Here is a 19,350-nt window from a genome sequence, read left to right as displayed (position 1 = left end):
TGAGATGAAGGAAAACTATTACAGAAGATCAACTGCACCTCTTCTGCCTTCCCTGCTTGACGTCTCCAGCTACTGCTGTAATATGTGACCACTTTCTTACCCCAGTCATAAGAATATAAGAAATATGTAAATTCTGGATTAGACCTCTGGTCTGTTCAGTATAGAATGTCTATGAAAGTTATTCCAAATTTGCTTGCCCTCGTTAAGTTTCTGTTTAATCAAAGGGTGTGTTAGAAGATCTCTGATGACTCCTTTTATGGAAGAGCATAATAGTCAGACTCTGGGACCTAAAGGTTTGGGATAAACCCTTACCCCTCATTATATATTTTAACCTTTTAAAAACCTATCATCTGTCCTTTTGTTCATTTCAGCCTGTGCATTTTTTCCCCTTAAAGTAACTTTTGCTTGCCCTGGTTAAGGTTTATCTTTTCTATCAAAGGGTGTTAGGCGATCATTGAGAACTTTATCTGTTAGTATGTCCATTTTAGCATTTCCTGACTTGAAAGATTTAACTTTATCTGCCAGTTTAGTGATTTATCTATTCATTACTCTATTTGGGTTTAGAAAAATGACATGTAAGAAATATCGGGTTGGCCAGAAATTTTGTCTGGGTTTTTCCATAAGCTCATGTGGAAAGACCTGATCGAACTTTTTAGCCAACATAATAGAATAGGTCTAGATTATTTTAAGGAGCAGAGGTTTATTTCCTTGAAAGAGAATATAATGTATATAAGTATATATATTTATATGTGCTTTATATGCTCAAAGAAAGTCTGGAATTGTATAGAACTCAAGAGGCCATTTGGAATGGTTATATTTGGCTATTGGAATTAGAAGGACCAGGCCAGGAAAGGCTCTTTTGCTGTTTCCCTTTGTACCCTTCAGTGCTTAAGAAATTGAGACAAATATGCAAGCATTTCTTTTACAGTAAAAATCTAATTAAATGATAATAATAAATATCTTTAAAATCCATTCTTACTCTTTATCTTTCCTCACATTTCTGAATGCTTGAAAATACCTGGTAAATTAGTGCAGTATAGTGTAGTGTAAGGTAATTAGAAAGCTGTTTTGTGTTGTGAAATTACTTTATAAATGATTGGTAATATCTTATTTGTGGGATGATCTGTAACAGTGTTTGAGTGCTTACTATATGCTAGAAACAGCGTTACTGAACGCTAGGCTCATTCATACATATCCTGCTTTAATATCTTATATCTCTCATATCTAATTTATGCATAAGATCTTCCATTTTTTTTACAACCCTTTTTAAGAGTGTAAATGTTCATGGTAAAAGAATTTAAAAATCAAACAGAAGAATAATGTGAAAAGTAAAAGATTTTTTCTCTTAGCCCTTCACTCTCCTTCTCTAACCACTCTTACTGGTTTCTTGTGTTTTTTTCCAGAAACGTTCAATACATATTTTAATCTATTTATCCACATATATACATACATATATATATATAATTATATAGAATCATAATCAGATATAAATTCATATAATCATATGATTTATGGATATATTTGGATATATAATCATGTGATTATATAAGATGTATATAATAATATTATGTGTGTGCCTGTGTGTATGTGTGTGTATAAAATCTCCCTCCCTACCCATAACCCCCAACCACGTGTGGAATCATACTAGTATATACTGTCCTGCAACTTGATGTGACCCTTTAGATTCAGACAGTAAGACTCATTTTCTATGCTCCTTTATGTTCTACAGAGGAGTGATCCTTCAAAAATACCAATAGGATCATGTCACCCCCGACCATTGCTAAAACACTTCAGGGCCTTCCTTTACTCAGGTAAATCCACCCACCTTAGATTAACATGGCATACAAAACCTTGAACTGATGCCTGCCTGCTTCTCTAGCCTCATTTCTTGAAACTGTTGGGCTTACACTCAGAGTGTTGGTCATCCTGAACTTTTTTCAATTTCTTAAACAGTTTATAGCTTCTCATCTGCAGTTGGCTTCCTCTGTCTCATACTTTGGATAAGTACTTAGTCTCAGCATTTATAAAAATCCACAGGTAGAATAAGATTTAAAGAAGTAAAGCAAAGTACAATTAAGAACTTCACTTTTTTCCTAAGCATTTAATTTCCAAAAGTATATGTGCTTAAAAAAATGTGATCCTATTAGCTTGCTTGTTCCCTTTTCCTCAATAAGGTTATTACAGGATTTATTTATTTTTAAATTTTAATTTCTTATAACCAAATTTAACAAATAGTTTAGTCAATCAGTTCTACAAAATTTGTTATGAAAAGCAGTAGTCCAGGTTCTGGTTCCAGATAAGATGCAGTAAGCACGCTTCACCCTGTCTCTCCCACTGAATGCAGCTATAAGACCTGGACAGAATGCTTGGAGTGGCTATTTGAGGACTCTGAAAAATAAATAGTAGGAGGCAGATTGGGGAAGAAGACCAGAATTCAAAGTACTACTGAACCGGCGGTGAGTTTACCATTTTTTTTTTCTTCCAGTACGCCCCAGCCTGAACTTAATGTATCCTGAAACTTGGACGTGAGCATTATTAACGTGGACAGAAAAAGCACCACGAGAAGCCCTCTAGTTCTGACTCAAGGATCAGGAAAGGGGTCTCCTAATATTCAGAGAAAATGTGGCAATCCCACATTTTCTCTTTTTTCTTTTTTTCCCCCCTTTTCTTCATTCTCTTGCCCCCAAGGCCTCAAGCAATCCTGGGCAGTAGCTGCAGTGGCGTCAGTGGGGCAGGCAGGAGCCTAAATCTCAGAGGGAAGGAAACCTTCCAAATCCCATTGCTTTTCTTCTCCCTCTGCTCTTCTGTTGCTTGGCCCTTATGTGGGCACAGTTACAGGAAGTACGTGGCAGAATGGGGTTAATGAAGCCCCAGCTTTCTGCTGGAAGGCTGAAAAAGCGAAGCCCCAGGAAACCAAAAGATTGCAGGAGAATGAGGAGCTTGGGAGACTGATCACTTAAAGTTGCTCACCGACTTCTGCGCTGACTTCCAAGCTGTGCGTGCATGGGTGTGATCCTAAACAGCATACAAAACATTGAGGACTGAATTATGGGATAGACCACCCCCAAGTCCCAAACTGGACACTGCGTGGAATGATTATGGAACACATTCAGTATGACTACAAAGGCTTTGCAAACTGAACTGAAATTGAAAATGCAGCCTGCAGAAGGATGGTCAGAACTTGAAGTGTGAACCCAACTGGGTCAGTTACTGGCTAAAACAAAAACACCAACATTCTTGGTGGGACTTAAATAAGACTCAGATTCTCATAAGATAATATTCAAAACGTCCAGAATACAATCTTGAATTACTCAGCTTAAAAAGAAGCAGTGAAATCTGAACTCACATGGGAAAAGACAGAAAACAGATGCCAGTGCCAGGATCACAGATGTTAAAATTATCTCAAAAAGACTTTTAAAATCAGCTATTATGACCATATTCCAGGAATGAGTGGGAAGATAGAAAGTCTCAGCAAAGAAATAGAAGATATAAAGAAGAACTAAACGGAAATTTTAGAACAGAGGAATACAATAATGGAAGTGAAAAACTCATTGGATGGGCTCGGTAGCAGAGAGGATATAACAGATGAATAAGTCAGTGAACTTAAAAATAGATAAGTAAAAATCCAATTTGAAGAATAGAGAAAAAAAGTTAAAAATAAATAAGCAGCTTCAGAAACCTTGAGACTATCATAAGACCTAACATTTGTGTCATCAGAGACCCAGAATGTGAAGAGAACGGTTGTGGTGTGGCAAAAATATTTGAAGAAATAATGGCATACTGATTGGAAAGGAAGAAATAAAACTGTCTCTATTTGCAGATGGCATGATTGTATATGTAGAAAATCCCAAGGAATCCACAAAAAAATTCCTACAATAAATGAGTTTAGCAAGTGGTTCAATGTCAGCCCACAAAAAGCAATCATATTTCTGTATACTAGCAATAAACAATTGAAAACTGAATTTTAAAAAATCCATTTATAGTAGCTCTCCCAAAATGAAAGAATTAGGTATAAATGTAGCAAAATATGTATGAGATCTCTATGCTGAAAACTGTAAAACCCTGATTTTAAAAAAAAGTAAGACAATTTAAATAAATGGAGAGACATGTATTCATGAATTGGAAGATTCACTATAGTTAAGATGTTGATTTCTCCTCAAGTTGATTTATAGATTTAAAGCAATAACAACAGCAACAACAACAAAAATCCCAGCAGCACTGTTTGTAGTTATAGAGAAACCAATTTTAGAATTTGTATAGAAAGGCAAAGGACCTAAAACAACCAAAACAATTTTGAAAAAGAAAAATGTTGGGGGAGGGTGGGAGGGAGGGAGACGCAAGAGGGAAGAGATATGGGAACATATGTATATGTATAACTGATTCACTTTGTTATAAAGCAGAAACTAACACACCATTGTAAAGCAATTATACTCCAATAAAGATGTTAAATAAATAAATAGATATAAATTTTAAAAAAAGAAAAATGTTGGAAAAATCAAACTACATGATTTTAAAACTTAGTACAAAGCTACCACAATCAAGACTGTGATATTGGCAAAGGGAGACATATAGATCAATTAAATAGATTCTAGAAATAGACTCACACAAATATGGCCAAAGTTGCAAAATGGAAAAAGAATAGCACTTTTGATAAGTGGTGTTGGAACAATTGGACATCCAAATACAAAAATAGTGAACCTTGACCTAAACCACACACATTATACAAAAATAAACTTAAAATGTACTGCACATCATCTTCCCAGACCAGGGCTCGAACTCATGTCCCCTGCATTGGCAGGCAGATTCTTAACCACTGTGCCACCAGGGAAGCCCTCTCATTTCTTCTTGTACTTATAATTTTTACTTTATATTTTGATTCAGTACTATTTGATGCATATTGATCTGTGAAAGTTATATTTTCATTTGAAATTGTCTCTGATAATAATACAATATTTGTCCTGATTATTGCTTCTGAACTGGAATTTTGAACTGGAATTTGACATTGTCTTAACAACCTCAGAACCACCATGAGGATTAAATGAGATGTTACATGTCCTGAGCACTAAATAAATATCAGCTATTATATCTCAAAAATAAATAAATAAAATGTACCACATTTAAATGTGAAATATAAAGCTACACAGCTTTTAGAAGCAAACATGGAAAATCTTTGTGAGCTGGTATAAGCAAGAAGTCATTTCACATGATACCAAAATCATGATTGATAAAAGAAGAAACTGATGAATTGGACTGAATCAAATTAAAAGCTTTGCTTGTGAAAGACACTGTTAAGAGAATGAAAAGACAGATTATAAACTGGGAGAAAATATTTGCAAATCACATACCTTCAAAGGACTTATATTCAGAATATGTAAAAACTCTGAAAACTCAACAGTAAGAAAACAATCTAATTAAAAATCTTTAATGGGCTTTGGCAGAGAGGATATAGAGTGGAATATCAGCTCAGCAAAAGATGTTTAACATAACTAACCATTAGGGGAATGCAAATTAAAGTCATGGTGAATTCCTGCTGCACATCTATTGAAATAGTATAAAACTTTTAACAATACCAAGTGCTGACAAGGACTTAGAGCAACTGGAACCCTCATACCTTGCTGGAGGGGATGCAAATTGATACAGCTCCTCTGGAAAACAATTGAACATATACTTACCATATGTTCAATATGGATTCACTCTGTGACCCAGCAGTCCCACTCATAGGCATTTAACCTAAAGAAATGAAAACTTACATTCATACAGAAACATATACATAAATATTTATATCAGCTTTATTCTTAATTACCAAAAATATGTCCTTCAGAGAGTGAATGGCTAAATCAGCTGTGATATATCCATACAATGGAATACTATTCTGTAATAAAAAAGAATGAATTACTGATAAACACAACAATTCTTAATTTCTTCTTCTTAGGGAAATCACTTCAGGAACCTCCTAGTCTGCTCCAGTTAGGCCTGGTTATTTTCTACATTCACAGCTATTGTCCTTGGATCACCCCGCAGTTTCTTCCTGGGGACTCCCCTTGCTTCTTTTTTGTATTGTATGCCTTGTTGAATCCCTTTCTCTTTTTCGTTTATTCTCATTTTAGTGAAGCACCTCTCTACTAACTTCTTGAGTAAAGGGTGCATAGGAGATATATTTTTGAGACCTCTCTTGCATGTCTGCCCTGATGTTAAAAAACACTGGCTGGATATAGAATTATGGATTGAAAATAATTTTACTTCAGAAATTTGTCTTCAGACTCACTGTAGTGGTTGAGAAAGGTAATTCCCATTGTGATTCTTATTACTTTGGCAACTTGTTTTTTTCTTTTTCTCCAGTGTTGTGCCATTTGTGTATTTTCATTTAGTAGGCCAGGCTGTGTCCTTTATTGAAACTTGCAATCTGAAAGTTTTTCTTGGGAAATTTTCTTGAATTATTTTGTTGGTGGTTTCCACCTGTTTATTTTATCTATCTTCTCTTCTGGAACACCTACCTATTATGCAGATATCGGGCCTCTTGTAGTGGTCTCCTAATTCTTTATCTTTTCTTTTTTTAAACATATATTTGTTTATACATTTTTGTAATAGTTTAGTACATTTTAAAAATAGGGTGAGGAAATCATGCTCTTTTTTTTTTCATTCTAATCATAAAAGCCTGCTAGTTTTAAATTGGCCATTGTGATAGGATAGTCTTGTTTAAATGATGAACTTCCCTGTAATGGTTATCTAGACTGAAGAGTTTGGAAACTTTCTTCTGCCTTTAGCTCCTGGTGAGCTACTTAGAACCTAAAGGATTGTTAGATGGGCATTCTCATGAATGCTGATAGAAGCCTTTATTCCTTAGGCTCCTTGGCTGAATTATTTTTCCTAGGGATTTAGCTTAGAAGACACCCTTCCTTCTTTTGGTATCACTGTCAAGTTAACTCAATCAAGCTCCGAGCTCTATGATGTATTCTAATCTAATCTCTTGCTTTCTCTGTAATGCTTATTCTTCATTTTTATAAGCTATAATTTGATCTTGTACTGCCTATATTGGTCTTGTAATACATTTATTGCTTCTAACACGATTGTAAATTCTTTGAGGAAGGGAGCTAGCCTTATACTTTTCTATCTCCCATTGGTGTGGATATTTCATGAGTTATTATTAGGGTAGATACGGTTTGTTTGTTTTTGGTGAGGAGTGGGTAAATAGGAGGAGTAAATGATAGATAGATAAGGAAGCTACTTTTGTTGTATCTTTAGTAGTCTAATTGTCCAGCTTTGCAGAATCCCCTTATTTGCTAATTTGTAATTGACCTGGAATTTGTTCTTTGAATTCCAGAACATCCCCATTTAATGGGTTAGGGATACTTTTAGTTCAGGTTTTCACTTCATTACTAAATGGCTTCTTTTATTTAAAAAGAAAAATAACTGATGCCCATTTTGATTGATTTACTTTCCTCTAGCAGCAAGTTATGTAAAATTACTTGCCTTTTGCATGACATTTTACTCTTATTAATATTTAACACTGGGATGTTGACCACCAAACCACCACCTGCCATAGTTTTAAGCTCTTGAAAGCAAGAATAGTAGATGATCATCTGAAATTGTAAGAACAAAAAGATTGTTTAGGTTATGGGTGATACTTTGAGTGGTTGGTAAAGATCTGGTTTGTATGTTCAGGATTCCTTTTGTCTTTTAGCAGATTTCTAAGAGTAGACACATAAACAGAAAGTTAAAATTCGTTTGTTGATATATTTCCATGCTGTGTTTTCTTGTGGTCAACAACCTATGATTCCTAGTGATCAGTGCTGCCTTGCTGACTTCTCTTCTTTCTCTAGTTCCATCTGTGCACCAGACTCTGCTGCTCTTATTTGTCTCTAGGGAACTCTTATTTTAATTGTCTTGTTTATTTTTTCCCCCTCAGTGCCTGGCTCGGTGACTAACTTGCTAAATATCTGAAAATCTAATCCTGAGTATTAATTCGTTAATATTACCTCCTACAGGGATATTTAGATTTTTAAGAGCTGTATTTGATTTGAGGAGGCAAGGTTGAGGGAAATAAATGTGAACAAAAAATAAGGTTGGAACATTTGTGAGGGACAATAAAAAAGAAACAGACTTCAGAGTGTATAATTCTTGTTAAACTGAAGGAAATGAGGTTTGATAAGTAATGTAGAATGAATCTTGAATTCCAGGCTCACCATTTTAATCTTATTTCTTCAGGCATTATTGTTTATGGTCTCTTGAGCAGGCAAATGATAAAAACAGTTATTTGGGGGAGATATCCTATGAATAGTGTGTGGGTAGTGACATTATGGGACATGTTTGGCCTGGTCCACTGAAGTACAGTCAGATTTGACAGAATGGATGGTGCCAAAGAGAGGCACATGCTAGGTGAGCCTGGTCAGTAGAGCCAAGATTTGAACTTATGTCTGTCTCCTTCCAAAATTAGTGCTCATAATCACTAAGCTTTAATGATAGTAATAGGGAGCATATATTGAGCATTTATTAGGTACCAGGCAGTATATTAAGGATTAGACATACTTTAGCTGATTTCACTTGTGCAGTAACTCTTTGAGGTAAGTGCTATCTTACTCTTCATGTGGCTTGTAGAGGTTAAGTAACAAACTAGCAAGTGAAAAAGCTGATATTTAGCTCAAGCAGTCTTGAGCACATGCACTTTTCCTACACACCAAGCTGAAAGATTTAGAGGTGGGATATGCTTTAGTTATATTTTGATGGTTTCCTTTGCTGTGCAGAAACTTTTTGATTTAGTGTAATCCCACTTGTTTATTTTTGCATTTGTCATCTTTGCCCTTGTTGTCAAGTCCAAAAAAATCATTGCCAAGGCTGATGTCAAGGAACTTACCCCTTGTGTTTTCTTCCATGAGTTTTATGGTTTCAGGTCTTATGGTCAAGTCTTTAATCCATTTTGATGGATTGTTGATAGTTGATTTTTGTATATGGTATAAGATAGGGTCTACTTTTCATTCTTTTGTATGTGGCTGTCCATTCGATGCTCTTTTTTCCTGCGATTATCTTTTCCATATTGTGAACTTTATCTTCATGTTGGTTTCTTTCACAGTTGAGAGACGATTGCCCATAGCAACTGGAAGGGGGCTATATTCTTTCTCTTTAAGTGTAACATTGCTTCTCATAATTATATGAAGGTATTGAGTTTTGCTCTGATTAGAACATCCCTGAAACAATTATACTTGTTAGAGTAATATCATGCATTGATTATCTTAAGTCTTGAATATCTAGTTTTCTTTCCATCATCAAAGTGATCTCAATTTCTAGATTATTCTGATTGGCTTAGAGCAATTAATGCCCAGCCTTGCCGGAGAGTGAATCAGACTCATTGAGATAGTGGATATACAATTGAGGAAGATCGTTCCCCAAGGGAAATTTGGGTGCTGTTAGTATGGAGGAATGAACACTGAATAGTTAATCAAGAAAATGATTTATAAATATATTATCTCATTTAATTTTTTTCAATAGCTCTGCTGAGGAAACCGAGACTTGTTCAAGGTCCCACAATTACTAAGTGGCAGAGCTGAAATCTAACTCAAAGCCAACATTTTTTCTTTACAGCAGTATTGTGTCTCCTTCAAAGAAAAATAATAGGTTGTCCTGCATCATATATGGCATTAATGACCCTACCTTCTAAGATTCAAAAGTGATTTTCTACAGATTCCTTATTTAAAACTTAATCATCACAAGGTACCAAAAGTTACGGGGTACCGCTTAACAGTACTTAGAAGGAAATTTATAGCAGTAGACACCTACATTGTGAGGCCAGAAAGATCTTCAGTAAATAACCTAACCTACCACCTTATGACACTAGAAAAAGAAGAGCAAATTAAACCTAAAGCAAGCAGAAGGAAGGAAATAATAAAGATTACAGTGGAAATTAATAGAAGAAAACAGAAAAATAATGGGGAAAAATTCACAAAACCAAAAATTGGTTCTTTAAAAAAATGAACAAAATTGACAGACCTTTAGCTAGACAGACCAAGAAAAAAAAGAAGACAAATTACTAAAATCAGGAATGGAAGAGGGGACATTTCTGCTGACCTTACAGAAACATAAAATGGATTATAACAAGGGAATGCTATGGACTACATGACAAAAAAATAATTTACATGAAATGGACAAATTCCTAGAAAGACCTAAACTGTTGAAACTGACTCATGAAGAAATAGAAAATCTGAATAGATTTCCTTCTCAATCTCCTTCACCATTTCCTTTTTCCTTCCCTGACGTGTTGGTGTTCTGGCGTTGACCCAGTTCTCTCAAACTATCCATCTTCTTTGGGTAGTCAACTCCGTTGACAATACACAGATCTATTACTTTATATAGTTGACCTCTGTTAAACTCTACCCTTAAATTTCTAACACAACTTGCATGTCCTATAGATAAATCGGTGCAAAATCCCCAAACCAGAAATCATTATCCTCTCTCATACTTTTTTTTTTTTTTTTTTTTTTTGAGGTACGCGGGCCTCTCACTGTTGTGGCCTCTCCGTTGCGGAGCACAGGCTCCGGACGCGCAGGCTCAGCGGCCATGGCTCACGGGCCCAGCCGCTCTGCGGCATGTGGGATCTTCCCGGACCGGGGCATGAACCCATGTCCCCTGCATCGGCAGGCGGACTCTCAACCACTGCGCCATCAGGGAAGCCCTAGACCCTCTCATACTTTTGTCTTGGTTTATATTAATGCAGTTTACCTTGTCCACTTAGCTTAAGCTAAAAGTCTTCCTTCACTTTCTTCTCTTCCATAATCTGTCTTTTCTGTCTCTTAAAGCTTAATTCTCACTCCCAGTGCTTTAATTTGAACCTTCCTTATCTTTTACCTCGTCTTTGGTTTTAACCTTCTATTACCTCGTCTGTCGTTTTAACCTCCTAATTGATCTCCCTGCCTTAATCTCTTACATAACTCAGCATCTAATGGTGAACAGCATTACCTTTCCAAAACACAGGCCAAATCATGTAGCTCTCATGCTTGAAAACCTTTGAACTGCCTCCTCCCATCCCCAACTGTCACCCATTATCTAATAATGAGTCAAATCTGAATTCCTTTATGTGGCATATAAGACTTCAGTGTACTTTTCTTGCCTCAGCATGCCCCCCACCTGAGCCTACCTTTTAACTATTATCCAGCCCTCTAGCCTTGTTAACTCTATTAATTATCTTTCACATATGCGTGGATCCTTCACACTTTGTGTCCTCTTAGAATACTCTTCTCATATATTTAAAATTTAGTGATTTAACTCTCATGAAAAGCCTCATAAACAAAATTTTCACATCTTCTGTGTGTTCACAGCAATTTGTCTATAATGTAGAGCTCATCATACTGTATTACAATTTTTTGTTTATATATCTGGGCTGCGAATTCCTTGAGGGCATGGGTCTTAATTTATCTTGTATTCCTAGTGCCTACTTTAATTTTTGGCACATAGTAGGTCCTCTTGTCTGTGTTTTGTCATAGTCTTTATTTATCTTTTAGTTTTAATATTTATTTACAAGGTGTTACTTGACTTTAAAATCTGTTTCAATTGTTTCTGGCGTAATGGATAAGAACAAAGGCTCTAAAATCAAACTGCTCCATCATTTTCTAGCTGTGGGGTCTTGAACAAAGTACTTAACCTCACTAAGCCGCCATTTTCACATTGGAAAAATAGGGAAAATAATAATACTTATGCTATTAAGTTGTGAGGATTAAATACATATAAAGCATTAATATAATGCCTAGCATAGTATGCTTCCTATTACGCATGCTTTATTAGTTATTGTTATTTCTATTAATTTGTTCATTCACAAATATCAGTCAGGTGTTTCACTCTTTGCCAGGTACTGTGGGGTAGGTAACAGAACAGACAGACATGGTCCCTGTACTCATGGAGTGATACCTCAGTTTGTACTAGTTATTATAAAAGTTATTTTAAGAATTGCTCTAAGTGGTGGTGAAGAGTTACTGTTTCAGTTAAATTGTAGTTTCTCCGTACTTCCAAAGATTTGTACATATTTACTGAACTAACTTTATTAAGTAGTTTCATTAATTGCATATATCTAAAATATAAGATCAGTAGTGTACTATGTTATAATGTATGAGATAAGAACTCATTAAGCTCTTGCCTAAAGCAGTGAAGATGTACCAGGGAATCGTAGAAAATTTGCTACTGACTTTGTGTTTTGGTTACCCAGTAAAGGGTCTAGTTTATTTGATTTTTATCGTTTTAAAAGTAGGATGGTTTTAGTATCAAGAGATAAATAGTATTCTGACGTGACTTATCATAAAGATATTTTTAAAAGGGCATTCCTAGAGGAGTTAAATTTCACATGGCCTTTTGTTATTAGATGAGTTAAACGTCTTTGTAATAGAGATGCTGCGTTTAAATGTTACATGATAGGAAGGTGGAATCTTGAGGAATGGATAATAAGAAAATACTTTAAAATGATTTTTTAATTGTTTCTATGAAGCTGAGGAAAAGAGTAAGTTACCAATTGGTGGTCATTTTAATCCTTTCATTCTTACTACAGTTCATTAGATGACTTAGTTTTGCAAACATATGTAAAACATATGTAAGGTGATGTACATACATTGTACACATTGTGAATTATTGTTCCCATTGCACCTGTTCTTGCTAGTTATGGCCCTTTTCAACAAAAGCACAGAGAATAAGAGAACAATGTGACAACCTAGATGCAAAAGAGAAGTGTGGAATTATAAACTAAATTAAATCTGGACTGTATTTATATTTTAAATCAGTCAGTGGACTAATTCTTTTTGATTGTTGGGATGTATTTCTTAACAGTCTATCAAAATTTGTCATTCTAGCTCTTGGTCTGTGACTTCCTCTCTTTTTAGGCAAGCTTATTCAAAGATTGCCCTCATTGTCTCATGTTCCATTTACTCTTTAACCCATTATAGACTAGATTCTGCCCTTTCCACTCACCAGTGACTTCCTAATTTTTTATATTAATGAGCACTTCTCAGCCTTTCTATAGTATTTGTCACTGGCCACCTCCACCTTAAAATGCTCTTCTCCTTTGGATTCTGTGATCTATATCCATTTCTTATAGTTTGCTCTCAGGCTGTTACTGTTTCCTTCATGGGCTCTTTTATTTCTGCTCATGCTTTAAATGGTTCATTTTGTAGAATTCTGTTCTTCGGTTTCTTTTCTTCTCATTATTTATTCTTTCAACTTGGAAATCTTCCATTTATGTTTGTAGTTCCATCTGCCTTCCATGAACCAATCCTTCCCCAATGTATTTCTGGAGTTCAGCTTTTTGTCTCAGCGCCAGGCTTGAAATTACAGTTGTCTACTGAATTCAACTGGTTGTCCTCAAACTCAACATTCTGATATCCCTTAAAATCTATGCAACCTACTATATTCTCTTATTTTGGTACAACTTTTACTTGTGCCAATTTCTAGTCAAAAACTATATCTTTAGTATCTCTCAGATTTATCCTATTTTTTAATCTATCTATAATACATAAGATTCAAAAAAAAGGTTCAAACCCTTATTTTTTCTCTTGAGATATTACTGTATTTGAGATGTAACTGTCAGCAGAGTGACCATTCTGCCTCCATATTTGAGCTCTCTGTAGTCGATCTTCCTCATTGCTACCATAGTGATGTTCTAAAATGGAATGTTTTAAGTGTTTATCTTTTAGATGCTTCTCACTACACAGCAGTAGTTTCCAAATACCTGGATGTTTCAAAATCATCCATGGCCTGTCTGCTTTTGGGTCATTTAGAGAACTTTTGAAAGCTCATATCCTGTATCTTCCGCCACAGATTCTGAATCAGTATAAAGTTTGGGAGTTTTCAAAAAGTTTTCCAGATGATTTTGATAAGCAGCCAGGGTTGGAAAATATTGACTTATACATATGGTTCAGATTCCTTATCGTGGAGTCCAAGACCCTTCTGGATTTGGTGCCTGCCTGTTTCTCCAGCATCATCTCATTCTATTCTCCCTCCCTTCATTAACTGTTCTCCAGCCTGATTCCCTCTTCTGGCCCTGGAATCCACCAGTCCTGATCCTCTTTTAGCACCTTTGTTTGCTTTTGCTGAATCAGGGGCAGGACCCTAGCCTCTGTCTGCTCCATCTCTGCTTCCCTCTGCATTCTAGCCACTAGCAGCTCCTTGGATTTCACATGTGGAACTCAGGTTGAAAACCGCTGAGCAAATCCAAATCAATAAGGCCCAGAAAGATGAAGGGACTCACTGAGTCTATAATGGTGAATGGCAGACCATATCTAAAATTCAGGGTTTATATTCCTAACATAGTTCTTATTTATCGCTCTTCCGTGCTTTCAGATGTATCATGTCTGGGCAAGTTGATCTGAAATGACCTCTTAATTCTTTCCTTCCTAAATAAATTATCATTCATTTGTTCCCTCATTTACTTGTTTATTTATTCATTTAGTAAACATTTATTTGACTACAGAAAGAGCAGTGTAGGATATGGAGAGAGATGGGTAGAAAATTTGAATAATACTAATTTCCTGTCCTTAAGGTTCTTAAGATAGGTCCTTTACATTCGATCATAAAATACTATACAGAAAAACAAATTACTAATTTTTAAGAAGAGAAACTATAGTATAACCTTTTCTACTATCTTCTTTCTTTCTTTCTTTTATCCAGGGAAAGACCATGTTTGTAGATTTATTGGCTGTGGGAGGAATGATCGATTCAACTACGTGGTCATGCAGTTGCAGGTAGGTTACTTTGAAAATGTATCTTAAAACTGTCCAGTTTTGATCAAAATACCTAATTATAGTAGATATGAATAAAATTAACAACATTCTTGGTATCATCTCAGAATGTTTTATACTACGCAGATGGAACTTTAAACAGACCTGATAACAGATTTTTCCAAAGGTGGAAGGGTTGTCTCTGTCAACTATTTAGTTGATGCATATCTTCATTGATTGTCATCATTGCAAAGTTTTTGATCCCCACATGGATTGCTGGATATAATATGAGTTTTGTCCTGTCCCTGTCCCTTCCTTCTCCACCTTTCACTACCTTAAGGGCTCTAGTTTTCCATTTTCACAAGTATCAACCTTGACTGCTTGAAAATTTAAAAATAAGATGAGATAGAGGAGAAATGCCATTCCTCTTTCTCTTTATCATTAACATAGCTCTGTTCCCCTATCCTTTAGATGGAAAGTGGAGTTGGGTTGGGTAGCAGATGCAAGAAATTCAGAAAGGGAGCATTGAAGTAATGACTACAACAAGGAGAAGAGAGAAATCACCCCATTCTCTCTGACACTGCCTCTGCCCCTGAATGAACACACACACACACACACACACACACACACACACACACAGCTCTGAACCTGTAGTCACCATCAGGTGACTTTGTGTGACTATGTGTAAAACCCATGGTTCAGGGACTTCCCTGGTGGTGCAGTGGTTAAGAATCTGCCTGCCAATGCAGGGGACACTGGTTCGATCCCTGGTCCAGGAAGATCCCATATGCCACAGAGCAACTAAGCCCGTGTGCCACAACTACTGAGCCTGCGTGCTGCAACTACTGAAGCCTGTGCGCCATAGAGCCCATGCTCTGCAACAAGAGAAGCCACCACAATGAGAAAGCCCGCGCACCACAATGAAGAATAGCCTGCGCTCGCTCCAACTTGAGAAAGCCCACTTGCAGCCACAAAGACCCAACACAGCCAAAATAAATAATAAAAAAATAAAATAAAATAAAGGCCATGGTTCACTTTGCTGCCTAGTTTAGGGTCCTCACTTCATCTTTAGCAAAGTTTGTTTTAGGCATTTGGTTCTTTTATTTATTTATTTTTTCAACTTAGCTACATAGTAGTGATTTCAGAGACATAGATCCTGGCCTAACTTCTTCCTCTTCTTTTTTTGTTTCCCTCAGCTATCCTTCAGCATTTGATTTAGATCTATAGATATTAATCTCCCTGCAGACTGTAGCCTTAAAGTCTTTGAATCGTGTGATTCACTACTCTTGAGCCAGCATAGTTTTGTTTCTTGAAGTAGCTATCCCTGTATCTTTTTAGGTCATTAGTATGGACCATTCTGTCTTTCACTTTGACCAATAATAATATAACTTTTTGTATGCTATTTTATAGTTTTCTTCTGGATTTATCATGCATCTTATTTGATCCTTTTCATATCCCCTGAAGAGGATAGGACAGATTTTATCCCCATTTTGCAAATGAAGAGACTTAAGCTCAAGGAGGTTTGTGGTTTGCCTGAGACTGACTAACTTGATGGGTGTTAGGACTTGATGGAAGCCTGAGGCCAATATTCTTGGCACAATAAAACTATTTTTGTCTTTAGGCTACTACTGACTGGAGAACATGGACAGTCTTTTTTAGTCTGCAGTCTCTCTCTCAGTCCTAGCATATACTTGGTTTTATTCTATTTGCACTTAACCTTAATCTCACTTTCTGGAAATGGGAAGGCTCTTAGTCTGGGAGAACTAAGGAGGCTGGTGTATATCAGATAACGATGGCTTTTGTGACCTTTGGCAAGCGCCTATGGACCCATACAAGAACCTTTCAATTTGACTTGCATGCTGTATTCTTTCCTGTCATGCGGAAATTAACCCACCATTAACCTCCCATCCCTACAGTTATGGTTGACTTGATTTGAGGCAAGACTAAAGCTGTTATAACTGTTCAAGGGTTCTTTCTCTTATTTGACATACTGAAGATGGCTGCTGGGGTTTCCCACATATATTTTAATAAAATATATATGCTCAGACCCAGCTCCTCACTGACATTTCTAATTTTTTCTAAAAACCCTCATTGTTCTGAAGTTAACTTCAGTCTTTTCCTCCTGGCAATTCAATTATATAATATCTGCTGTTAAAATTTTTAAGGAATAATCCTGTTTCTCTTGTAGAAATTCTAGCTATTTACCATTAAAATGGGTCTGAAATCTAATAGGGTTCAAGCAGTCACACATGTTTCTTTTCTCATTTCTACTAGGAAGACCTTGGCCAGGTCTCATTTCATATCCTGTCACTATTGAGGCTTTACATGATCATCCTTAGTATAGCCAAAGGGTGATATTTTGTGATAGGCATATCACCTAGGAAGGGGCAAAAAATGCCTGTAACCAGTACAGATGTGGATCTAGATTGCCTAACATCAGGACTGCTATATATATTATATATACATATATATATATGTGTATATATATATATATATATTTGTGTGTGTGTGGGGGGGGGGGGGGTACACGGGCCTCTCACTGTTGTGGCTTCTCCCATTGCGGAGCACAGGCTCCGGACGCGCAGGCTCAGCGGCCATGGCTCACAGGCCCAGCTGCTCTGCGGCATGTGGGATCTTCCCGGACCGGGGCACGAACCCGTCTCCCCTGCATCGGCAGGTGGACTCCCAACCACTGTGCCACCAGGGAAGCCCAACTGCTATATATTTTGAAACTTTTTATTGTTGTGGAAAAATTAAACATAAAAGTAGAGCGAATAGTATAATGAATATCTATGTACTCACCACCCAGCTTCAGTCATCATCAATATATGGCCAATCTTGGGCTTCCCTGGTGGCGCAGTGGTTGGGAGTCCGCCTGCCGATGCAGGGGACACGGGTTCGTGCTCCGGTCCGGGAAGATCCCACATGCCGTGGAGCGGCTGGGCCCGTGAGCCGTGGCCGCTGAGCCTGCGCGTCCGGAGCCTGTGCTCCGCAACGGGAGAGGCCACAGCAGTGAGAGGCCCGCGTACTGAAAAAAAAAAAAAAATGGCCAGTCTTATCTGAGGTGTAGTCTCCCTTTCCTCTCCTTCCCCAGATAATTTCAAAGAAAATCCAAGGCATATTTTATCTGTAAGTATATCAATATATATTTCTAAGAGTCAAGGATTCTTTTTTTCCCACTGTTAACCATAATGCACAATAGTATCTTAATAACATCAATTATCAAGTCAATCTTTAGATTTTCTTGATTGTTTCTCTCCCTTATTATTATTTTTTATATTTGTTTTACTTGAATCTGGTTCCAGACAAGGTTCACACATTGTATTTTGTGCATACATATCTCTTAAGCCTCTTTTAATCTTTAGGTTCCCTCTCATTTTTTTCTTACAGTTTTCTTTTTGTTGTTTGTATTGTCATTGATAAAAACAGAGTCATTCATCATGCAGAAGTTTCCATATTCTGGATTTTGCTGATTGTCTCCATGTGGTGATATTTAACATGTTCTTCTGTCCCCTGTATTTTCTATAAACTTGTGATTAGATCAGATTCCACTTTTGTTTTATTTGGCTAGAATACTTCAGAGGTGGGTTGTGTGCTTCCTATTTATATCACACCAGTAGGCAGTGTCTGGTGGTCTCTCTTTTAGTTATGTTAAGATTGATCAGTGAGGTTTCAGGGCCATCAGCCTCTCCATCCATTTTAAAGTTCCCAGTGATTTTTCTTTTAGGTTTTATCAACCCATTAGTAACCACTGCCTAGATTCATTACTTCAGTGGGGTTGCAAATAACACTGTTGTAATTTTATAATTTCTTCTTTATTAGCTGGAATTCTTTAAAAAGCACTCCACCAACTATCAGGTTATCCTAAGGTACATTTCACACAGAAGGGAAGGACTAATGTTTGATTCTTTTATTTAAAAGTTTTCAGAATAATGAGTTGGTTCCTCAGTAGGGAACCTTGATAGCATACTTACTTTCTGATTCCTCTTAATGATAAATGGTATTTAGAGATGACAGTCTAGATGCTATGGGTGCCTGCTGCAGTTGGGTTGGTCATTGTTTTAAATTCTTTTCAAGTGGATAGGTTCAGGATTTTTTTTTTTAAAGAAAAAATATATCATAGTTCATACTGATATTTCCAGTTCAAATTTGTGGCGATAGAATTGCTGGCATGTAACTTCTTTGATTTTGTGGCGATAGAATTGCTGGCATGTAACTTCTTTGATTTTATATTTTCATCTCTTTGCCTAATATATGTGGATGAAATGATATGGTTAGAATTTACATGAGAATAATCCAGTATATGTGTGTAGGAAGGGAGATGTTGTGTGTTGCATAGGGGGAGGGGAGGAGTGGATAACAGATGAAACAAGATTGGCTGTTAATTGATAATTGTTAATTCTGGGTGATGGATAGGTATATGAGAGTTCATTCTTTTTTTAGTGGCTGCATAACAGTCAGTAAGATGACTGAACCATAATTTATTTAACCATTTCATTTATTGATGGATGTATAGATTGTTTTAAGTTTTTATCTATAACAAATAATAATCACCTGTAATATATAGCCTGAAGTATAATTTGGTGGATCAACCTGCATGTATGTACCATGTTAATAATTCTTTTCCCCATACCCTTGCCAGCTTTGTTTTTATCTTCTCAGATTT

At 36.4% G+C, this 19,350-nt stretch overlaps 1 protein-coding gene across 1 annotated transcript in view; it reads left to right on the top strand.

Annotated features, from left to right (window-relative positions):
- Positions 1 to 19,350, top strand: part of TTBK2 (tau tubulin kinase 2) — a gene marked incomplete at its 3' end in the record, with an annotated part of 103,752 nt that overhangs the window by 18,622 nt on the left and 65,780 nt on the right. Inside the window, exon 3 of the mRNA XM_082836032.1 lies at positions 14,635 to 14,708. Coding sequence (XP_082692158.1) covers positions 14,635 to 14,708 — 74 coding nt within the window. The remainder of the gene's footprint in view (positions 1 to 14,634; positions 14,709 to 19,350) is intronic.

This window comes from Leucopleurus acutus (genome assembly GCF_964270905.1).
Source record: "Leucopleurus acutus genome assembly, chromosome: 1".
NCBI classification, from domain to species: Eukaryota; Metazoa; Chordata; class Mammalia; order Artiodactyla; family Delphinidae; genus Leucopleurus; species Leucopleurus acutus.
This window is presented reverse-complemented; position numbering and strand designations above follow the sequence as displayed.